The following is a 16,004-nucleotide window of genomic DNA, read 5'->3' as shown; positions in this document are numbered from 1 at the left end:
CACCGACGAGACACCAGAGATGTCGCCTACTAATTAATAAACTGCTTTGCGCAATTCCTGTTGTTCTTAATTACCAATTAAATCATAATAATAAAAGCTGCCCTCGTGTACACACCGCCCTCATCGGAACATGTAATTCAAGAAAAGCTGTAGCATTTAATATACAGAAATACAGCATTTAATATATAGAAATACAGTATAAGACATTATTTGTGTAAACATTCTTGGGTGCCCAAGACTTATGCACAGTACTGTACATAACTTTATCACCTGGGGACTATAACCCCATACAAGGGCTAGGTAAATGCATTGCAGAAATCAACACCTGGATGTGCCTGAATTTTCTTCAGTTAAATAAAGATAAAACAGAAGTAATTGTTTTTGGTCCCAAGGACGAACGATTGAAAGTCAGCGCTCAGCTTCAATCACTGATGTTAAAAACCACAAACCAAGCCAGAAATCTAGGTGTAGTTATGGATTAAGACCTCAACCTGACCAGCCATATCAAGACAATTACTAAATCAGCCTACTATCACCTGAAGACTGTATCAAGGGTTAGAGGACTTATGTCTCAACAGGATTTGGAGAAACTTGTCCATGCATTTATCTTCAGTAGACTTGACTACTGTAACGTTGTGTTCACAGGTCTCTGTAAGAAGTCAATCAGAAAGCTGCAGCTGATTCAGAACGCTGCAGCTCGAGTCCTCACTAAGACCAAGAAAGTGGATCACATCACTCCAGTTCTGAGGTCTTTGCAGTGGCTTCCTGTCCAACACAGAATTGACTTTAAAATCCTGCTGCTGGTGTATAAAGCATTGAATGGTTTAAATACATTTGTGATCTGCTGCTACCTTATGAACCATCCCGACCCCTCAAGTCATCTGGGACTGGTCTACTTTGTGTTCCAAGAGTTAGAACTAAACATGGAGAATCGTCGTTCAGTTTCTCTGCTCCACATATCTGGACAAGGTCCCTGAAAGCTGCAGGTCCGCTTAGACCCTCAGCTCCTTTAAATCCAGTTGAAGACTTTACTGTTTGCTGTTGCCTTTAATTGAACCAGATTCAAGGATATCAATCAATTTCTGCATCTCACTCCTGCATTTTTTTTTCTTGAACTGCACTGCAACTTTTATACTATTTCTTTTTGTACATTCTCTTTGCGTGGAAGAGAATGTACGGCCAATTTTCTGCCGTGCGGTCATTTAGTAAAATGAGGGTCAGTATGCCTTGTCGGTAGGGGCTTAAAATTTTACAAATTTTACGACAAAGATTTTTTTTTTTTACTGGTCCTTGTGTTGCTTGTGTTTTTAGATCACTGTCTGGCTCCTCCTCCACACACAGACACCATTTGTGCACATGTTCACAAAGACCATGTGCACAAACTGAAAATTGCACACGCACAGGCACTCTCTTTTGCTCTCTTTTTGTCCTGTCACATAAGGACCTCTGCATGAATTGTGAATGTGAGGTCCTTTTTGTCAAGTTGCAAGTACCATGTTATGGCAACTGCTTAAATTTGCACTACACATGTTGTACTTTGTAACAATAGCTGTTCTATCTAAATTGTTTTTGTTGTTTTCTAATGGGGGCAAAAGAAAATCATGTATTTTTATTACCAAATTTTCCGGAGTACAAGTTGCACTTTTTTCATAGTTTGGCTGATCCTGCGACTTATAGTCAGGTGCGACTTATATATATAAAAAAAGGATAATTTAACATGTTTTTAAATGTTAATTCATACTGACTGACATGAACCAACAAGTTCAACAGATTCAGTGATGTGGAATGAGATCGGGAGCTTGGTGAACTAGCGTCCCTGTAACTTGCTTGTTGGACTCGCTAGCTTGTTATGTTAATTTAGCCTATTCAGCCTCCCAGGTATGTTATGCTATTGTGTAGCTGAATAACTGTTAATGTGTTACGTTAACATACCGGACACCTATTCAGCCTGTTGGTTGTATGTGCTATTGTGTAGTTGAATAACTTGCCTTTCCAGATTAAATGTCTGTTCTTGGACTTGGATTTTGTGAAATAAATGTCGAAATAAATGCGATTTATATGTTTTTTTCCCCCTTCATGACGAATTTTTTGACTGATGCGACTCATACTCCAGAGCAATGTATAGTCTGGAAAATACGGTATTTAAATGCAAATGAAAACATATCGAGATATATATTGAATGTTGTAAATTTTTTGACAATATCCATATATATATATATATATATTTTTTTTTTATATATATATATCGCTGTCGGTCACACTTTTTCCAGCCGTAGTAAATGTAAAATTGCTGTTCATGCTCCTCAAGTATTATATTCCTGGTTCCTCCATTTAAGATGACCTTAAAACTGGGTACTTAATATTAACCTTCGTCACCAGATGGTTTGTTACACATATTTACATTTACATTTAGTCATTTAGCAGACGCTCTTATCCAGAGCGACTTACAGTAAGTACAGGGACATTTCCCCTGAGGCAAGTAGGGTGAAGTGCCTTGCCCAAGGACACAACGTCATTCGAAACAGCCAGGAATCGAACCAACAACCTTCAGATTACTAGCCCGATTCCCTAACCACTCAGCCACCTGACTCCCTAACATATCTGAGAAGTCGTCCTTGGAAACATATTTGGCAGGTGACCGGATGAACCATCTATCACCGTCTAATTTCAACCACATTTGTAGCTGCCAGTAGTTCCTCACAGAACGCTGATTGGTCCAAACCACTGTGGTTAGGGCAAAAAGATTGACACATTTGAACTTGGCAAGATGGATTTATTTATTTTGGATGGTCGAGATCTTGCTAATCAAGCTGAGTCGCAAAGTTAACTGAAAATACAACATGTGAGTAAATAGGCCTTACCTGCATATATGAAACCAGGTCATAGAGACAGCAAACCAAGCTGTGGAAGGCTTCAGTGGTTTGCGCCTGATTGCTGTGAGTACTCTCTCCTGGTTGTGTGGGCAGTAAGACCTTGAGTAGGCTGTGTCTAAGCATAGCATGCTGAGGCAGTTGTTGAGGCTCACAATACAAGTAGCGTAGGAAGGGTGCAAACATGGTCACGTATGCAGATTCATCCCTGCATGCACACAGAAAATACATTTCTGGCAGCATAACATGGTAAACATGAATTGAATTTGATCTAAGTGTAATTTACAGGGCTCAGAACTGTGAGCAAAGAATATACTTATATGCTGCACTTGGTTAAAATTCTAAAAACATACACTCAGAGCTCCAAAAATACCTTCACTCAAATGAATTCTCAGGTTGAAAAAGTTGATAGCACCAGTGCCCAACTGATAACCTTTTCATGGAACCCTGGTTGTAAATTAGCATTTTGTAACCACTATCAAACAGTTATGAAAGGAAAGGTTAATTCCCATTCTGATCACATAGACAACCTGTCCATTACCTGTCCATTGCTTCCTGGAGGATTTCATTCATCTCCATCAGCAGGGCAGTCCAGCAGTCCGGACAGTTCTCCAGCACAGTGATGTACGGGTGTGGGTTGCTTCTGCAAAACACACATTCATTTCCACTTAATATCAGTAAGTACATTATAACATTTCCAGTATTGTAAGAAGATCTTAGTACCAGCCCACAAAAGTGTTTAACCTCTTCAGAATCCTGTTAAATTTGCCTGAAAACGCCTAAACAGCATACCCAAAGTAAATTGGAAGCTGTTCTTGAACCATTTGGAGTACATGCATGTAAATGATCTCTTTTGAAAGCTGACACTCTGAAGTTATGTCCCCTGTTGTCAGGACCCCTGTCAGTCCTACTAGTGTTGAGTAATAGAAGCTTGAACACAAGGAAAGTGAAAATTTCTATTTCCGTCTAGATTTTGTTTTGAAAACAGAGGCCTGAAGAGGCCTAGAGGTGGTAGGTATTAGCTGGAAGACTAAATTGGACCACAGGTTGAAGCCTTACCCAATTCAAATCAAAAGTCAAACATAATACCACAATATATTCATATTTGACACATGTTTTTATAAGAGTACATCCATTCATTTTCTAAAAGGGCCTTTTGGAGACTCCAAAATGACCCTTTGTAACCAAGGTCAAATACTCAGGATAAAAGGTATTATTTTTCATAATTGTTATCTCTAATGAAAGGTGGTACTTAGAACTATCATATATAATAGCTAAATCCCTAATTAGTATTACTGAAACACAAAAATTGAAGCATGAACACATTGGAGTGCTTTATCTGATTCCCAGGATTGGCGCACAAAGAAAACTGATTCTTTCAACCCTATTGCGCAATCGACTTTTATTTTGACGGCTCCACAGACACATACAAATGAGGTATTGGCATTTTCAGCTAGCTTTCAGCTACAAGGCTAACGAGCTCATTTCAGAGCCAGTCGAAGCCAGTTCGAGAAATTTGTTTAGAAAGAGTGTGGGGGGGGGGGGGGGGGGCGGGGGGGGGCAGGACGCACAGACCTAATTGGCTTTAGAGGGCTGTCAACGGGGCATGGAAGGTCCTATTGGGTCAAACAAGGTGTCAATCAAAAGGGGAGGGTTCAACGGACATTTTGATCCCTCCATATCGTATTTTCTCCGTTTCTAACCGGAGGAATGTGCACTTTTATTTGAACAAGTTGTTTCTTCCGTCGGCTAACTTGCATAATAAAACAAAGGATAATGGCTATTCATGAACGTAAAACATTGTATTTGGAGAATTACTTTACATGGTTAGATACTTTGAACCCTTGGGAATGTACGCAGATCAAGTTTTGATGTGTTGTTTGCATACCTGGACGACACAGAACCTTTGAGGGTAAGTAGAGACGTTTGGCTTTGTAAACATCACCAAAGTGGTGACTGGACAAAGACGTTGACTAAACTTGTTGTTGTGACTCGATCTTGAAATGGTTTACATATCTACAAGCACAAGAATCGTAGCTTTCCAATGATGTATAACATGTGTAGCGTCTAAAAAATATATTTGTTAGAATTTAGTGCGTCGTAACTGAGGAAGGGGGGGCAGCATTTTTGTAACGCGGGCGATACAGGAACGTCAACAGGTTAATCAAGTTTAGCCTATCTCTGAGTTTCTTTGACCCCCTTTCTCTAACTCTTGCTTGTTTCACCTCCCCACATTAATCTTACGTTAATCATCTCTCTATCTTCAGGATCCTGGCACCTGGTTTTGCAATGACCTCAATACAGACCAATCAATCAGGCACACCAGACAGACACACTATTACCTGCTTTCAGAAGCAGACAAATAAAATATAAGCAAAAAGGAGACAGAGCAAATCCTTTCTCAGTTGCAGTTCAACTGAGTTCAACAGGTCAGAGGTTTAGACTGATGAGAGTTGATCATTTTTCCACAAAATAAAACCGCCTGTTTTTGTAAAGATGCATTCTACTGCACACAAAGTGTGTTATCATAATCATGCAGACTACACACAAATCTACATAACTTTATCACCTGGGGACTATAATCCCATACAAGGGCTAGGCAAACGCATTGAAGAAATCAACACCTGGATGTGCCTGAATTTTCTTCAATTAAATAAAGATAAAACAGAAGTAATTGTTTTTGGTCCCAAGGACGAACGATTGAAAGTCAGCCTCAATCGCTGATGTTAAAAACCACAAACCAAGCCAGAAATCTAGGTGTAGTTATGGATTCAGACTTCATTCTGAGCAACCATATCTGTCAGGGTGTGAGGAGGGGTAGGACCCAAATGCACGAGAGATGCGAGGCATGGTAGAACAAAGGGTTTAATTCTCAAAACGGGGAACAGATAGGGTACTCACAGGGACAGGTAGTAGTAATGACAAGACAAAGACTGAACACAAAACAGAAACCTAAATACCCAGAACCAAACAACACACAGGTGGACACAATGACGCTAACAAGAACGAGACACAGGTGAAGACAATGACAGGGAAACACTAGGACAGGGCAAAACCAAAAACAACAGGGGGGCACGGCTGTGGCCGTGACAGGACCCCCTCTCAAGGGATGTCACCCGACGTCCCACAAGGCAGGGCAGGGGGTTGGAGCAGGTCCGGGGGACAACCCGGAGGCAGGGCAGAGGGTCGGGGCAGGTCCGGGGGGCGGCCCGGAGGCAGGGCAGAGGGTCGGGGCAGGTCCGGGGGTCGGCCCGGAGGCAGGGCAGAGGGTCGGGGCAGGTCCGGGGGTCGACCCGGAGGCAGGGCAGAGGGCCGGCGCAGGTCCGGGGGGCCGGCCCGGAGGCCGGCGCAGGTCCGGGGAACCACCCGGGGGCAGGACGGGCACAGGGGACAGGAGGCGCCTGGGAGCGCGGACGAGGGGGCGCCTGGGAGCGCGGACGAGGGGGCGCCTGGGAGCGCGGACGAGGGGGCGCCTGGGAGCGCGGACGAGGGGGCGCCTGGGAGCGCGGACGAGGGGTCGCCTGGGAGCGCGGACGAGGGGGCGCCTGGGAGCGCGGGCACGGGGGCGCCTGGGAGCGCGGGCAACGTGGCAGGCGGCAGCCAGAAGTCCTCGGGCGGAGGTGGCGGCGGCCAGAAGTCCTCGGGCGGAGGTGGCGGCGGCCAGAAGTCCTCGGGCGGAGGAGGAGGCGGCCAGGAGTCCTCGGGCGGAGGAGGAGGTGGCCAGACGTCCTCTGGCGGAGGAGGCGGTGGCCGGGGCACAGGGCAGGACTGAGGCTGGGGCACAGGGCAGGAACGAGTCTGGGGTACAGGGCAGGTCCGAGGCTGGGGCACAGGGCAGGACCGAGGCTGGAGTCGGGGTTCAGGCTGGGGCTGGAGCCGGGGTAGGAACCCGGACTTTGGGTGGGCCCTCCGCTGCAGGCTTCGGGGTCCACCAAAGGCAAGTCTGGTCCCTAGGAAAGGGTTCAGGGAACTCTCTGCTGGGTCCATTTGTGGTCTTGTCATTCTGTCACGCTGAGAGGTGGGGTAGGACCCAAATGCAAGGGAGTACGCAGCCGTTCTTGAAAACAAAGGTTTTAATCTCGAAAAGCCAGGGAAACAGATAGGGTACTCACGGAACAGGGGTAGTAAGGACAAGACAAAGACTGGACACCCGTCTAACACTGCCACAGACACCTTGTTAACCACTTTAACTGCATCACTTGACTCTCTCTGTCCCCAGTCAACCAGGCCTGCACGATCTTCTCCCTCCTGCCCGTGGCTTACGGATGTTATTCGTAAAGAACGGTCCACCCTTCGGGCAGCTGAGAGGAGATGGCGCAAGTCCAAAGGCGGTCTGGACCTTGATAAGTATCACTCCCTCCTCAAATCCTTCTCTTCTCACATAACTGGTGCTAAAACCCTCTACTTTCTGAACAAAATCAACTCCACTTCAAACCCCCACAAACTTTTTTCTACCTTCTCCACCCTTCTTAGCCCACCTCCCCCACCCCTCCCTCCACCCTGACAGCAGACGACTTCTCCTCCTTCTTTGAGAAAAAAGTCGCCGACATTAGCAGCCGGGTTCCCTAAACCCACCTTTCCTACCCTCTCACCCTCCATGACTGACCCAACTAAATGTCTAAACTCTTTTTCTCCCCTGTCTGAGGCAGAGATCTCTGACCTCATTCTCTCTCATCGCCCCACCTCCTGTCCCCTTGATCCTATCCCCTCACCTCTCTTTCAAACCATCTCCCCCTCCATCATAACTTTTCTTCTCCATGTCCTAAACTCCTCTCTTACCTCTGGCACCTTCCCCTATGCCTTCAAACAGGCTAGAGTTACCCCTCTACTCAAAAAACCCTCCCTTAACCCCGCCGTCCTCCAGAACTACAGACCAGTATCACTGTTACGTTATGCTCTTCCTTTCAAAAACAATTGAACGTGCTGTATCTAACCAACTGTCTAACTTTCTCTCTCAGAACAACCTGCTTGACCCCAACCAATCGGGCTTCAAGACTGGCCACTCCACAGAGACTGCCCTCCTTTCGGTCACCACTGCCCTCCAGTCTGCCAGAGCGGCTTCCAGGTCATCCGTCATCATTCTGCTGGACCTTTCTGCAGCGTTTGATACGGTTAACCACCAGATCCTGCTCGCCAGACTTTCTGAGAGGGGCATCACTGGCACTGCACTCAAGTGGATCTCATCCTACCTGTCGGGAAGATCCTACCAGGTTTCCTGGGGAGGCAAACTGTCAGGACCTCGCCAGCTCTCCACTGGTGTCCCACAGGGCTCCGTCCTTGGACCCCTCCTCTTCTCTCTGTACACCACCTCACTTGGACCAATCATCACCTCCCATGGCTCCTCCTACCACTGCTACGCTGACGACACGCAGCTGTACCTGTCGTTCCCCCCGACCGATCCGGGGATCTCAGCTAGGATTGAGGCCTGCCTCACAGACATCTCCGCCTGGATGACCGAGCACCACCTCCAGCTGAACCTCGCCAAAACAGAACTTCTCATCATCCCGGCTAAACCCTCCATCTCCCACGATCTCTCAATCACCCTGGGATCTGCGACGGTGACCCCTTCATCCTCTGCCAGGAACCTTGGGGTTACCATGGACGACGAGCTCTCCCTCACGGCCCACATTGCTGCGGTCTCCCGGTCGTGTAGATTCACCCTCTACAACATCCGGAAGATCAGGAGATACTTGTCTGAGCACTCAACCCAGCTGCTAGTCCAAGCACTTGTCCTCTCCAAGTTGGACTATTGCAACTCGCTGCTCGCTGGTCTCCCAGCATGTGCAACCCGCCCTCTTCAGAGGATTCAGAACGCAGCGGCCCGCCTGGTCTACAATCTACCCAGACGCTCCCATGTGACCCCGCTCCTCATCTCTCTCCACTGGCTACCTATCATGGCCCGTATCAGATTCAAGACCCTGGTATTGACCTTCCGAGCAGTGAACGGGACTGCACCCGTCTACATCAAGTCTCTCCTGCAGCCTTACACCCCCACCCGTCACCTACGGTCTTCTTCAGACAACCGCCTGGTGGTCCCACCGCTCAAGACCGCCCGGTCCCAACACAAGCTCTTCTCCTGTCTGGCCCCCCAGTGGTGGAATCAACTCCCCACCTCCATCAGAGATACTGACTGTCTCTCCACCTTCAAGAAAAGGCTCAAGACGCACTTGTTCCGGGAGTACAACGGTACTTAGGAATGGTTCGCTTGACCCGATGTTAGTTTCCTCAAGGATCACAATGACTCTTGCTTAGAGACTTGTTGCTCTTGTGGTTAGTGGTAACTGTTTTAACATTTTTGTTCTCGCTGTGATATATTGTTTTTATTACTGTTGCTTGCTTTTTTCCACAGGTACACTTGCACTTATAGCAGTTCATGTTGTTTAATTTGAACTTGTTTAACTACATGCTCTTATGGTTCTTCCCTTTGGCACTTACTTTGGTTGTTCACAATGTGTGCTTCATGTTTTGGCTACTCGCGATGTTTTTTGGCTATCTTGTTGTTATGATCAGTGACCTATGCACTTTGTAAAGCTCTCTCTTGGAAGTCGCTTTGGATAAAAGCGTCTGCTAAATGAATAAATGTAAATGTAATGTAATGTAAAACAGAAACCTAAATACACAGAACCAAACGACACACAGGTGGACACAATGATGCTAACGAGAACGAGACACAGGTGAAGACAATGACCGGGAAACACTAGGGCAGGGCAAAACCAAAAACAAGGGGGGCACGGCTGTGGCCGTGACAATATCAAGACAATTACAAGACAAGACAAAATCAGCCTACTATCCCCTGAAGAATGTGTCAAGGGTTAGAGTTATGTCTCAACAGGATTTGGAGAAACTTGTCCATGCATTTATCTTCAGTAGACTCGACTACTGTAACGGTGTGTTCACAGGTCTCTGTAAAAAGTCAATCAGAAAGCTGCAGCTCGAGTCCTCACTAAGACCAAGAAAGTGGATCACATCACTCCAGTTCTGAGGTCTTTGCAGTGGCTTCCTGTCCAACAAAGAATTGACTTTAAAATTCTGCTGCTGGTTTATAAAGCAGTGAATGGTTTAAATACATTTGTGATCTGCTGCTACCTTATGAACCATCCAGACCCCTCAATTAATCTGGGACTGGTCTACTTTGTGTTCCAAGAGTCAGAACTAAACATGGAGAAGCAGCATTCAGTTTTTCTGCTCCACATATCTGGAACAAGGTCCCTGAAAGCTGCAGGTCTGCTGAGACCCTCAGCTCCTTTAAATCTAGATTGAAGACTACTGTTTGCTGTTGCCTTTAAGTGAACCAGATTCAAGGATATCAATCTGCATCTCACTCCTGCATTTTAATTTCTCAAACTCCACTGCAACTTTTTTTTTTTTTTTTAGAATGTTTTGAATGTTTTATTGAATGTTCTTAATTGTTTTTAAATCTTGTTTTCTTTTGCATTATGTTTTGATGCTTTTAATGATTTTATGTGAAGCACTTTGAATTGCCTTGTTGTTCAAATGTGCTGTACAAATAAACTTGCCTTGCCTATTGATTTCCTTGGATTTCTATTCAAGTCAACATGAATACAAATGTGGCATGTGCTCATAAAAAAATTAACACTTTCAGGGATTATTCATAATATAAAAGTCTTGAAGAAGACACAAAAATAAAAATTTAAAGGATCACTGAATACTCAGTATTGTCAGCAAGGTAGGCTTGTTAAGGCAGTATCTCCCTAAAAGCTCCGCTAGCCCAGAGATGAATATCATAGGAATATCAAAGGACACTCTTAGGTTAAAGGAATTAACAACAAACAACCTTCTGTAATCTATGCCAGGAGAAGGTGATCACCAAATGTCCCTCTGCTAGCCCATAGGATATCAAAAGATCTGCCGCAGACAAACGCAATACACAATACTCTGCCTCTTAGTCTCAGAATTATTCAAAAACTGACATTGTATGGATTTACAAACATCCCTCAAGAACCACACTGCCTTTGGACACTATAAGGAAGACAGGAATGTCAGTGTGATAATGTGTGCTTTTCTTTTCATACGGTCTTGATTTAAATTTTATGATTTAATTAAACTACCCTTCACCTAGAGATGAGTCAGTCAACTTTGGTATCCAACTTATTGTAATTTACTAACAAAGCCATTTATCCATATTGTGTAGATACTTTATGATGCATTTACAAGGTATGAACATTCATGATTCTAGAATTACTCCTGTTCACACCTAGCTGTGAAACTTTAGGAAAAATCTGCTTGGATCATGTCCAACCTGGGTAACTGACCAATGAACTCTCACCTACTTAGACACTCCTTTTTATAACTGCCAACGCTTCTCTTAACTAAGTAGTGACTACAACGCTGCCTGACCGATTCTACAAAGAAGCACTCAAATCACACCTGGATTTTTTTGGTTCTGCATCAGGGAGGCCAAAAAGGATGGAGTTGCAATAATCTAAACGGGAGGTGATGAGACTGTGTACAAGAATGGCGGCAGGTGGAGACGGTTGATATTTCTCAGGTGAAAGTAGGCAGACCAGGTGGTGTTATTGATGTGGGGCTGAAAGGATAGTGTGCTGTCAAGGATGACACCCAGACTCTTAACCTTGGGGGATGGTGAAACGGAGGAGTTGTCAATAATAAGAGAAAATTTTTCCGGATAAAGTGGATTTCGTGCCAATGAGGAGAACCTCGGTTTTATTACTGTTTAATTTGAGGAAGTTTTGGGTGAACCAGATTCTTATTTCAGTGATGCAATCAGTAAGGGAGGTGGGCGGAAGAGTGGACGAGGGTTTGGTAGAAAGGTAGATCTGGCTGTCATCAGCATAACAGTGAAAGTGAATGTTGAATTTGCGAAAGATATTGCCAAGGGGAAGGAGGTAAATGATGAAGAGTAGGGGCCCCAGGACAGAGCCCTAGGTCACACCTGAAGTGACAGAGGAGGGAGTGGATTTAAAACTCGAGTTGGATGAAATGAGTGCGGTCAGAAAGGTAAGATGTGAACCAGTTTAACGGAGTTTGGGTGATGCCGATCGAAGATAGCCTGTTGAGGGGGGTGGGGGGGGGGGTGACAGATGGTGTCAAAGGCTGCACTGATATTGAGAAGTGCTGTTTCAGTGCTATGGAGTGGGCGGAAACCGGACTGGAACTGTTCATAAAGGTTATTGTGGGATAGGTGAGAATGGAGTTGAGAAGCAACGGTATTGGAGGATTAAAGGTAGATTGGATATAGTACGGACGTTATTGAAGTTGGAGGGGTCGGCACCAGGTTTTTTCAGAATTGGGGTAATGGCAGCATTTTTTAAGGATTTAGGGAGAGTTCCAGTGGTGAGAGAGGAGTGGATGATAGCAGAAATGAGGGGGGCCAGGGAGGGAAGGCAGGCTTTAACAAATTGTGTGGGGAGGGGGTCAAGTTGGCAAGTGGATGGCTTTGATTTCAGGATGAGTTCAGTGATGTCTGAAAGAGCGGGGAGCTGGAAGGAGGAGAATGAGTCTGTAGATGGGTGGTAGTTTGTTGAGAAGCTGAGCTGAGGGATTGATCCAAGGTACTGGTGGATGTTATTGATTTTTTTCATTGAAAAAGGACATGATGGAGTTGCAGAAGGAGGTTGTATTGGGGGAAGAATGTCCTGGGGTTGGGTGATATTGTTGAGTATGGAAAACAGTGTCTTGGAGTTTCATTTATTGGCAGTGATTATACTTGAGTAGTAGTGGGTTTTGGTGCTAGCAATCTCGGGTGTCGGTTTGGTCTCGGAATTGATGTTGCCTGCGTGGTTCAGGTATGGTGAAAAATTTGATTTATGAGACCAGGCCACCTTCTTCCATTGCTCCATTGTCCAGTTCTGATGCTCTATGCTATGTGCCCATTGTAGGTGCTTTCGGCAGTAGACAGGGGTCAGCAAACAAACTGAGATAGAAAGGTGTCAGAACACAGTGCATCAGAACCAGCATTAACTTTTTCAGCAATTTAAGCTATAGTAGTTTGTCTGTAGGATCAGACCGCACGGGCCAGCCTTTAATGCAAACATTGCAATTCATCAACGCAAGCATCCACATAACCAATATTGCAAAGATGGAGGAGAGACTCGTTTTGTTGGTGTCTAGCCACCCGGCTTTAAATGACAACTTCAGACATTTACAGAGATAAAAATGCAGCATGAAAGAGTGTAGCCATGGAAATAAAGATGCCAGGTTAGGGTAAGGCCTACAGAATCTTGAGCGTAATGAGCTATTTAACTATTTATTAAAGCTAGCTCACTACAAATATCCCATAAACATTTTTGAAAACTACATATTAGCTCTCCTTCGGTGGTAGATCAACTTCCGTTTCTGATCCATTACGGCAAGGCACCGCAAAGGTTAGAAAATGTCAATTAATGTGACACCTGTGCGGTAGATGGACTTCTGCTGGAACGTATTAAATAAATGAAATGTTGGGCTCTATTCAGGTCTTTTCCTGCAATACTGTATTTGTCATTGTTTTTTTTTCCCACTGTACTCACACTGTACTGTGAGTGTCCTAGAAATACGGTTAAGATTACAGTAATAGCTGCTTTGCAGTTGCCATACCAGTGTTTTACCCCTTCAGATGCAGACATAAAATACAAAAAATTAATATACTGTGATATATACCGTTACTGTCCATGCTTCAAATCATACTATAACTAGTGCTCAGTGCCTCTGATGCAGACAGTGCCAGTGAAACACACAATTACAGATTACTTGAACTATAGATCATGCACATAAAATTGGTGCCACGCACACACACAGATTCCTGGAATTACAGATTTCAGTGCCAGTGATGCAGCTGGTGATGACAGTTCTTGTCAGTGGCTTTGGTACATATATTTCTCAGGTCACAATGGAAGTTCTCTGTCATCTCTGAAGTACTTGTTCAACCTCCACATCATCTCTTCTAGTCACTTATGCACGTCATAAAAGCAATTTCTCATTATCTCTCTAATAATGAAAGAAATCTGTGTGTGTGTTTGCAAATTAGAATGGGTTTAGTTTCCCACGCTCAACTAATGAACTTTACAAACTTACAAAGTTCACATTGTGCATGAATCCTCTTTATAATCCAACGGAGTGCAGTGCCGGGACGGACGTTGTTTGGATAAGCATTTCACCATTAAATAATGAAAACAAATTATTGCCGCAGCTTGGCTTGCTCTCTTTTTGCGTCACAGCCCAAAGAGGCTGGCTAGGTAAAAGAAAGACAATATAAAGTGGATATCCTTTGAGTATCAGGGAATCTTTTTACATAAATGTGTTTTCTGATGTAAAAACTGCTAACCGCACTAATGCGATTAACAAAGGCATTCGCAATTAAATGAAACTAAATAAGGAAAATTGGGAAATATGCTTTTATAACCGATATTCAGCTGCTTTCAAATGTGCAGGCGCTGTATGGTGAATTAAGCCTACAATTATGACAACTGGCTCAAACATTGTGCATGTAATTACTTTAGTTCACTTTTATGAATTAATATGTAGATGTTGGTGCTGGTAAGACAATTTAACAGAAAACCAATATAGTAAATTTTTATCAACATAACATAAGCAATTTGTAACGTAGGAAACAACAGACAAATGAAGGATAATCATTTGCATGAACGTAGGCTACCACAACATTGTCAATTTGACTAGAAAAGATGTGGAGGTTAAACAAGTACTTCAGAGATGAGAGAATTTACTTTGTGATCTGAGAAATATAGCTACCAAAACCACTAAGAAGAACTGTCCTAACCAGCTGCATCACGGCAAACTGCACTATCTATCTATAATTCCAGAAATCTGTGTGTATCTGTTTTATCATGGGCAATATGCACTAGTTTTAAACAAATTGCCCATGAATTCTCTGGTACATTCATGCAAATGATTATGTAGCCAAAGGGATGTTTGCTATGTTTATATTCCCTTGTAGCCCTTAAAGTAGCTGATTAACTGTTATTCTATCAGTCAGCACTGAAAGCTAATTGTAGCTTATAACCTTCCAGCTATATCTACTGAAATAACCCATCCACTTTAAAGGCCATATGGCAGGTTAAACACTACTGTTGATTAATGGGTACATGAAGCACTCAAGATATGTATATCATTTAAAATATCTCCAAATGGTGTCTCCAAATGGTGTTAAATACCAGTTTTAGTAGTTTTTGGTGTTAGGATTAGCATATTAGTGCAATTCGGCGATGACGTCACATTGGGGAGTCGTGGAGGAGAGTAGCCTCAGCCTAGTACTAGAACTATGGCGACTGACTAGGATGAAGAAGAGGTGGCAAAAACACTAATGTGTATTATGGCCCGCAGCCATATAATTTGGAACCAAGTACACATGAGAGGGAAAATGAGGAATTGCCGAGACCTGATGGCCGTCAAAACCAATTAAATGGATGGTCCGAGGAGATTGAGTGGAGAGTTGGTGAAGTGTCTTGGTGAGTTGCTATCATTTAGCAACGCAGCAACGAGCTCTGGAGCTAGTCTACGAACAGCAGTGCACATATACTTTGTTTTTGTTTTTTTACTGTCAGTGAATAGCAACGAGTGAAAGTCAAAGTTTTCTTTATACCTAGTGACAGTGATCATTCAGGGTCTGACATTAACTTTTTAAGGGCACTTCCTTTGGACAAGTAGCCTACATTTACGTTTCACTTTCCCATGCACAAAAGTCACGTCCGGGTAAAGATTGTGCCTTTGACCAACAAAGATGAGCTGTAATATTATACAAATTCTAACAATTGAGGTGTTATAATTTTTTTTATTTGTTACATTAAACATTTACACAATTTCTGTAGAATGTAACACTTTCTGTTATGTACTGTATTGCAGCTTCTTCCCAATATCTCTACAGACCGTGCAGCTAATTTAATGCTCAACACTTAAACGGGTGCTTATTACTTGAAAGAGGAATTATTTACTGCGTCTTCTCAGTTACACTATCAGGGCTTGGAAATACTGTGACTTGATAAAGTAGGCAAATGGCTAGTAGAACATAACATTTCATAATAATTTCAGTCAATCGAACAGCTGCAGGACCCAGTGAAATGTTATATACAGCTAACAAACTAACGTTAGCTAGCATCGCTAACGACATTGGCTAACTCAACTTCGGTAGGCTATCCTCAGTAATTGCAAGCTGGCCAG

General features: G+C 43.9%; 1 protein-coding gene across 2 annotated transcripts in view; it reads right to left on the bottom strand.

Annotated features, from left to right (window-relative positions):
* The window catches only part of focad (focadhesin), a 128,977-nt gene that overhangs the window by 80,750 nt on the left and 32,223 nt on the right, over window positions 1-16,004 (bottom strand). For both annotated transcript variants that reach the window (XM_067261178.1, XM_067261179.1), the window contains exons 5-6: window positions 3,412-3,513; window positions 2,862-3,078 (exon numbers count right to left, since the gene is read on the bottom strand). In XM_067261178.1, the coding sequence (XP_067117279.1) occupies window positions 2,862-3,078; window positions 3,412-3,513 (319 nt within the window). The remainder of the gene's footprint in view (window positions 1-2,861; window positions 3,079-3,411; window positions 3,514-16,004) is intronic.

This window comes from Osmerus mordax, chromosome 23 (assembly GCF_038355195.1).
Source record: "Osmerus mordax isolate fOsmMor3 chromosome 23, fOsmMor3.pri, whole genome shotgun sequence".
NCBI classification, from domain to species: Eukaryota; Metazoa; Chordata; class Actinopteri; order Osmeriformes; family Osmeridae; genus Osmerus; species Osmerus mordax.
The sequence above is the reverse complement of the archived record's forward strand: the minus strand, read 5'-3'. Positions and strand labels throughout refer to the sequence as shown.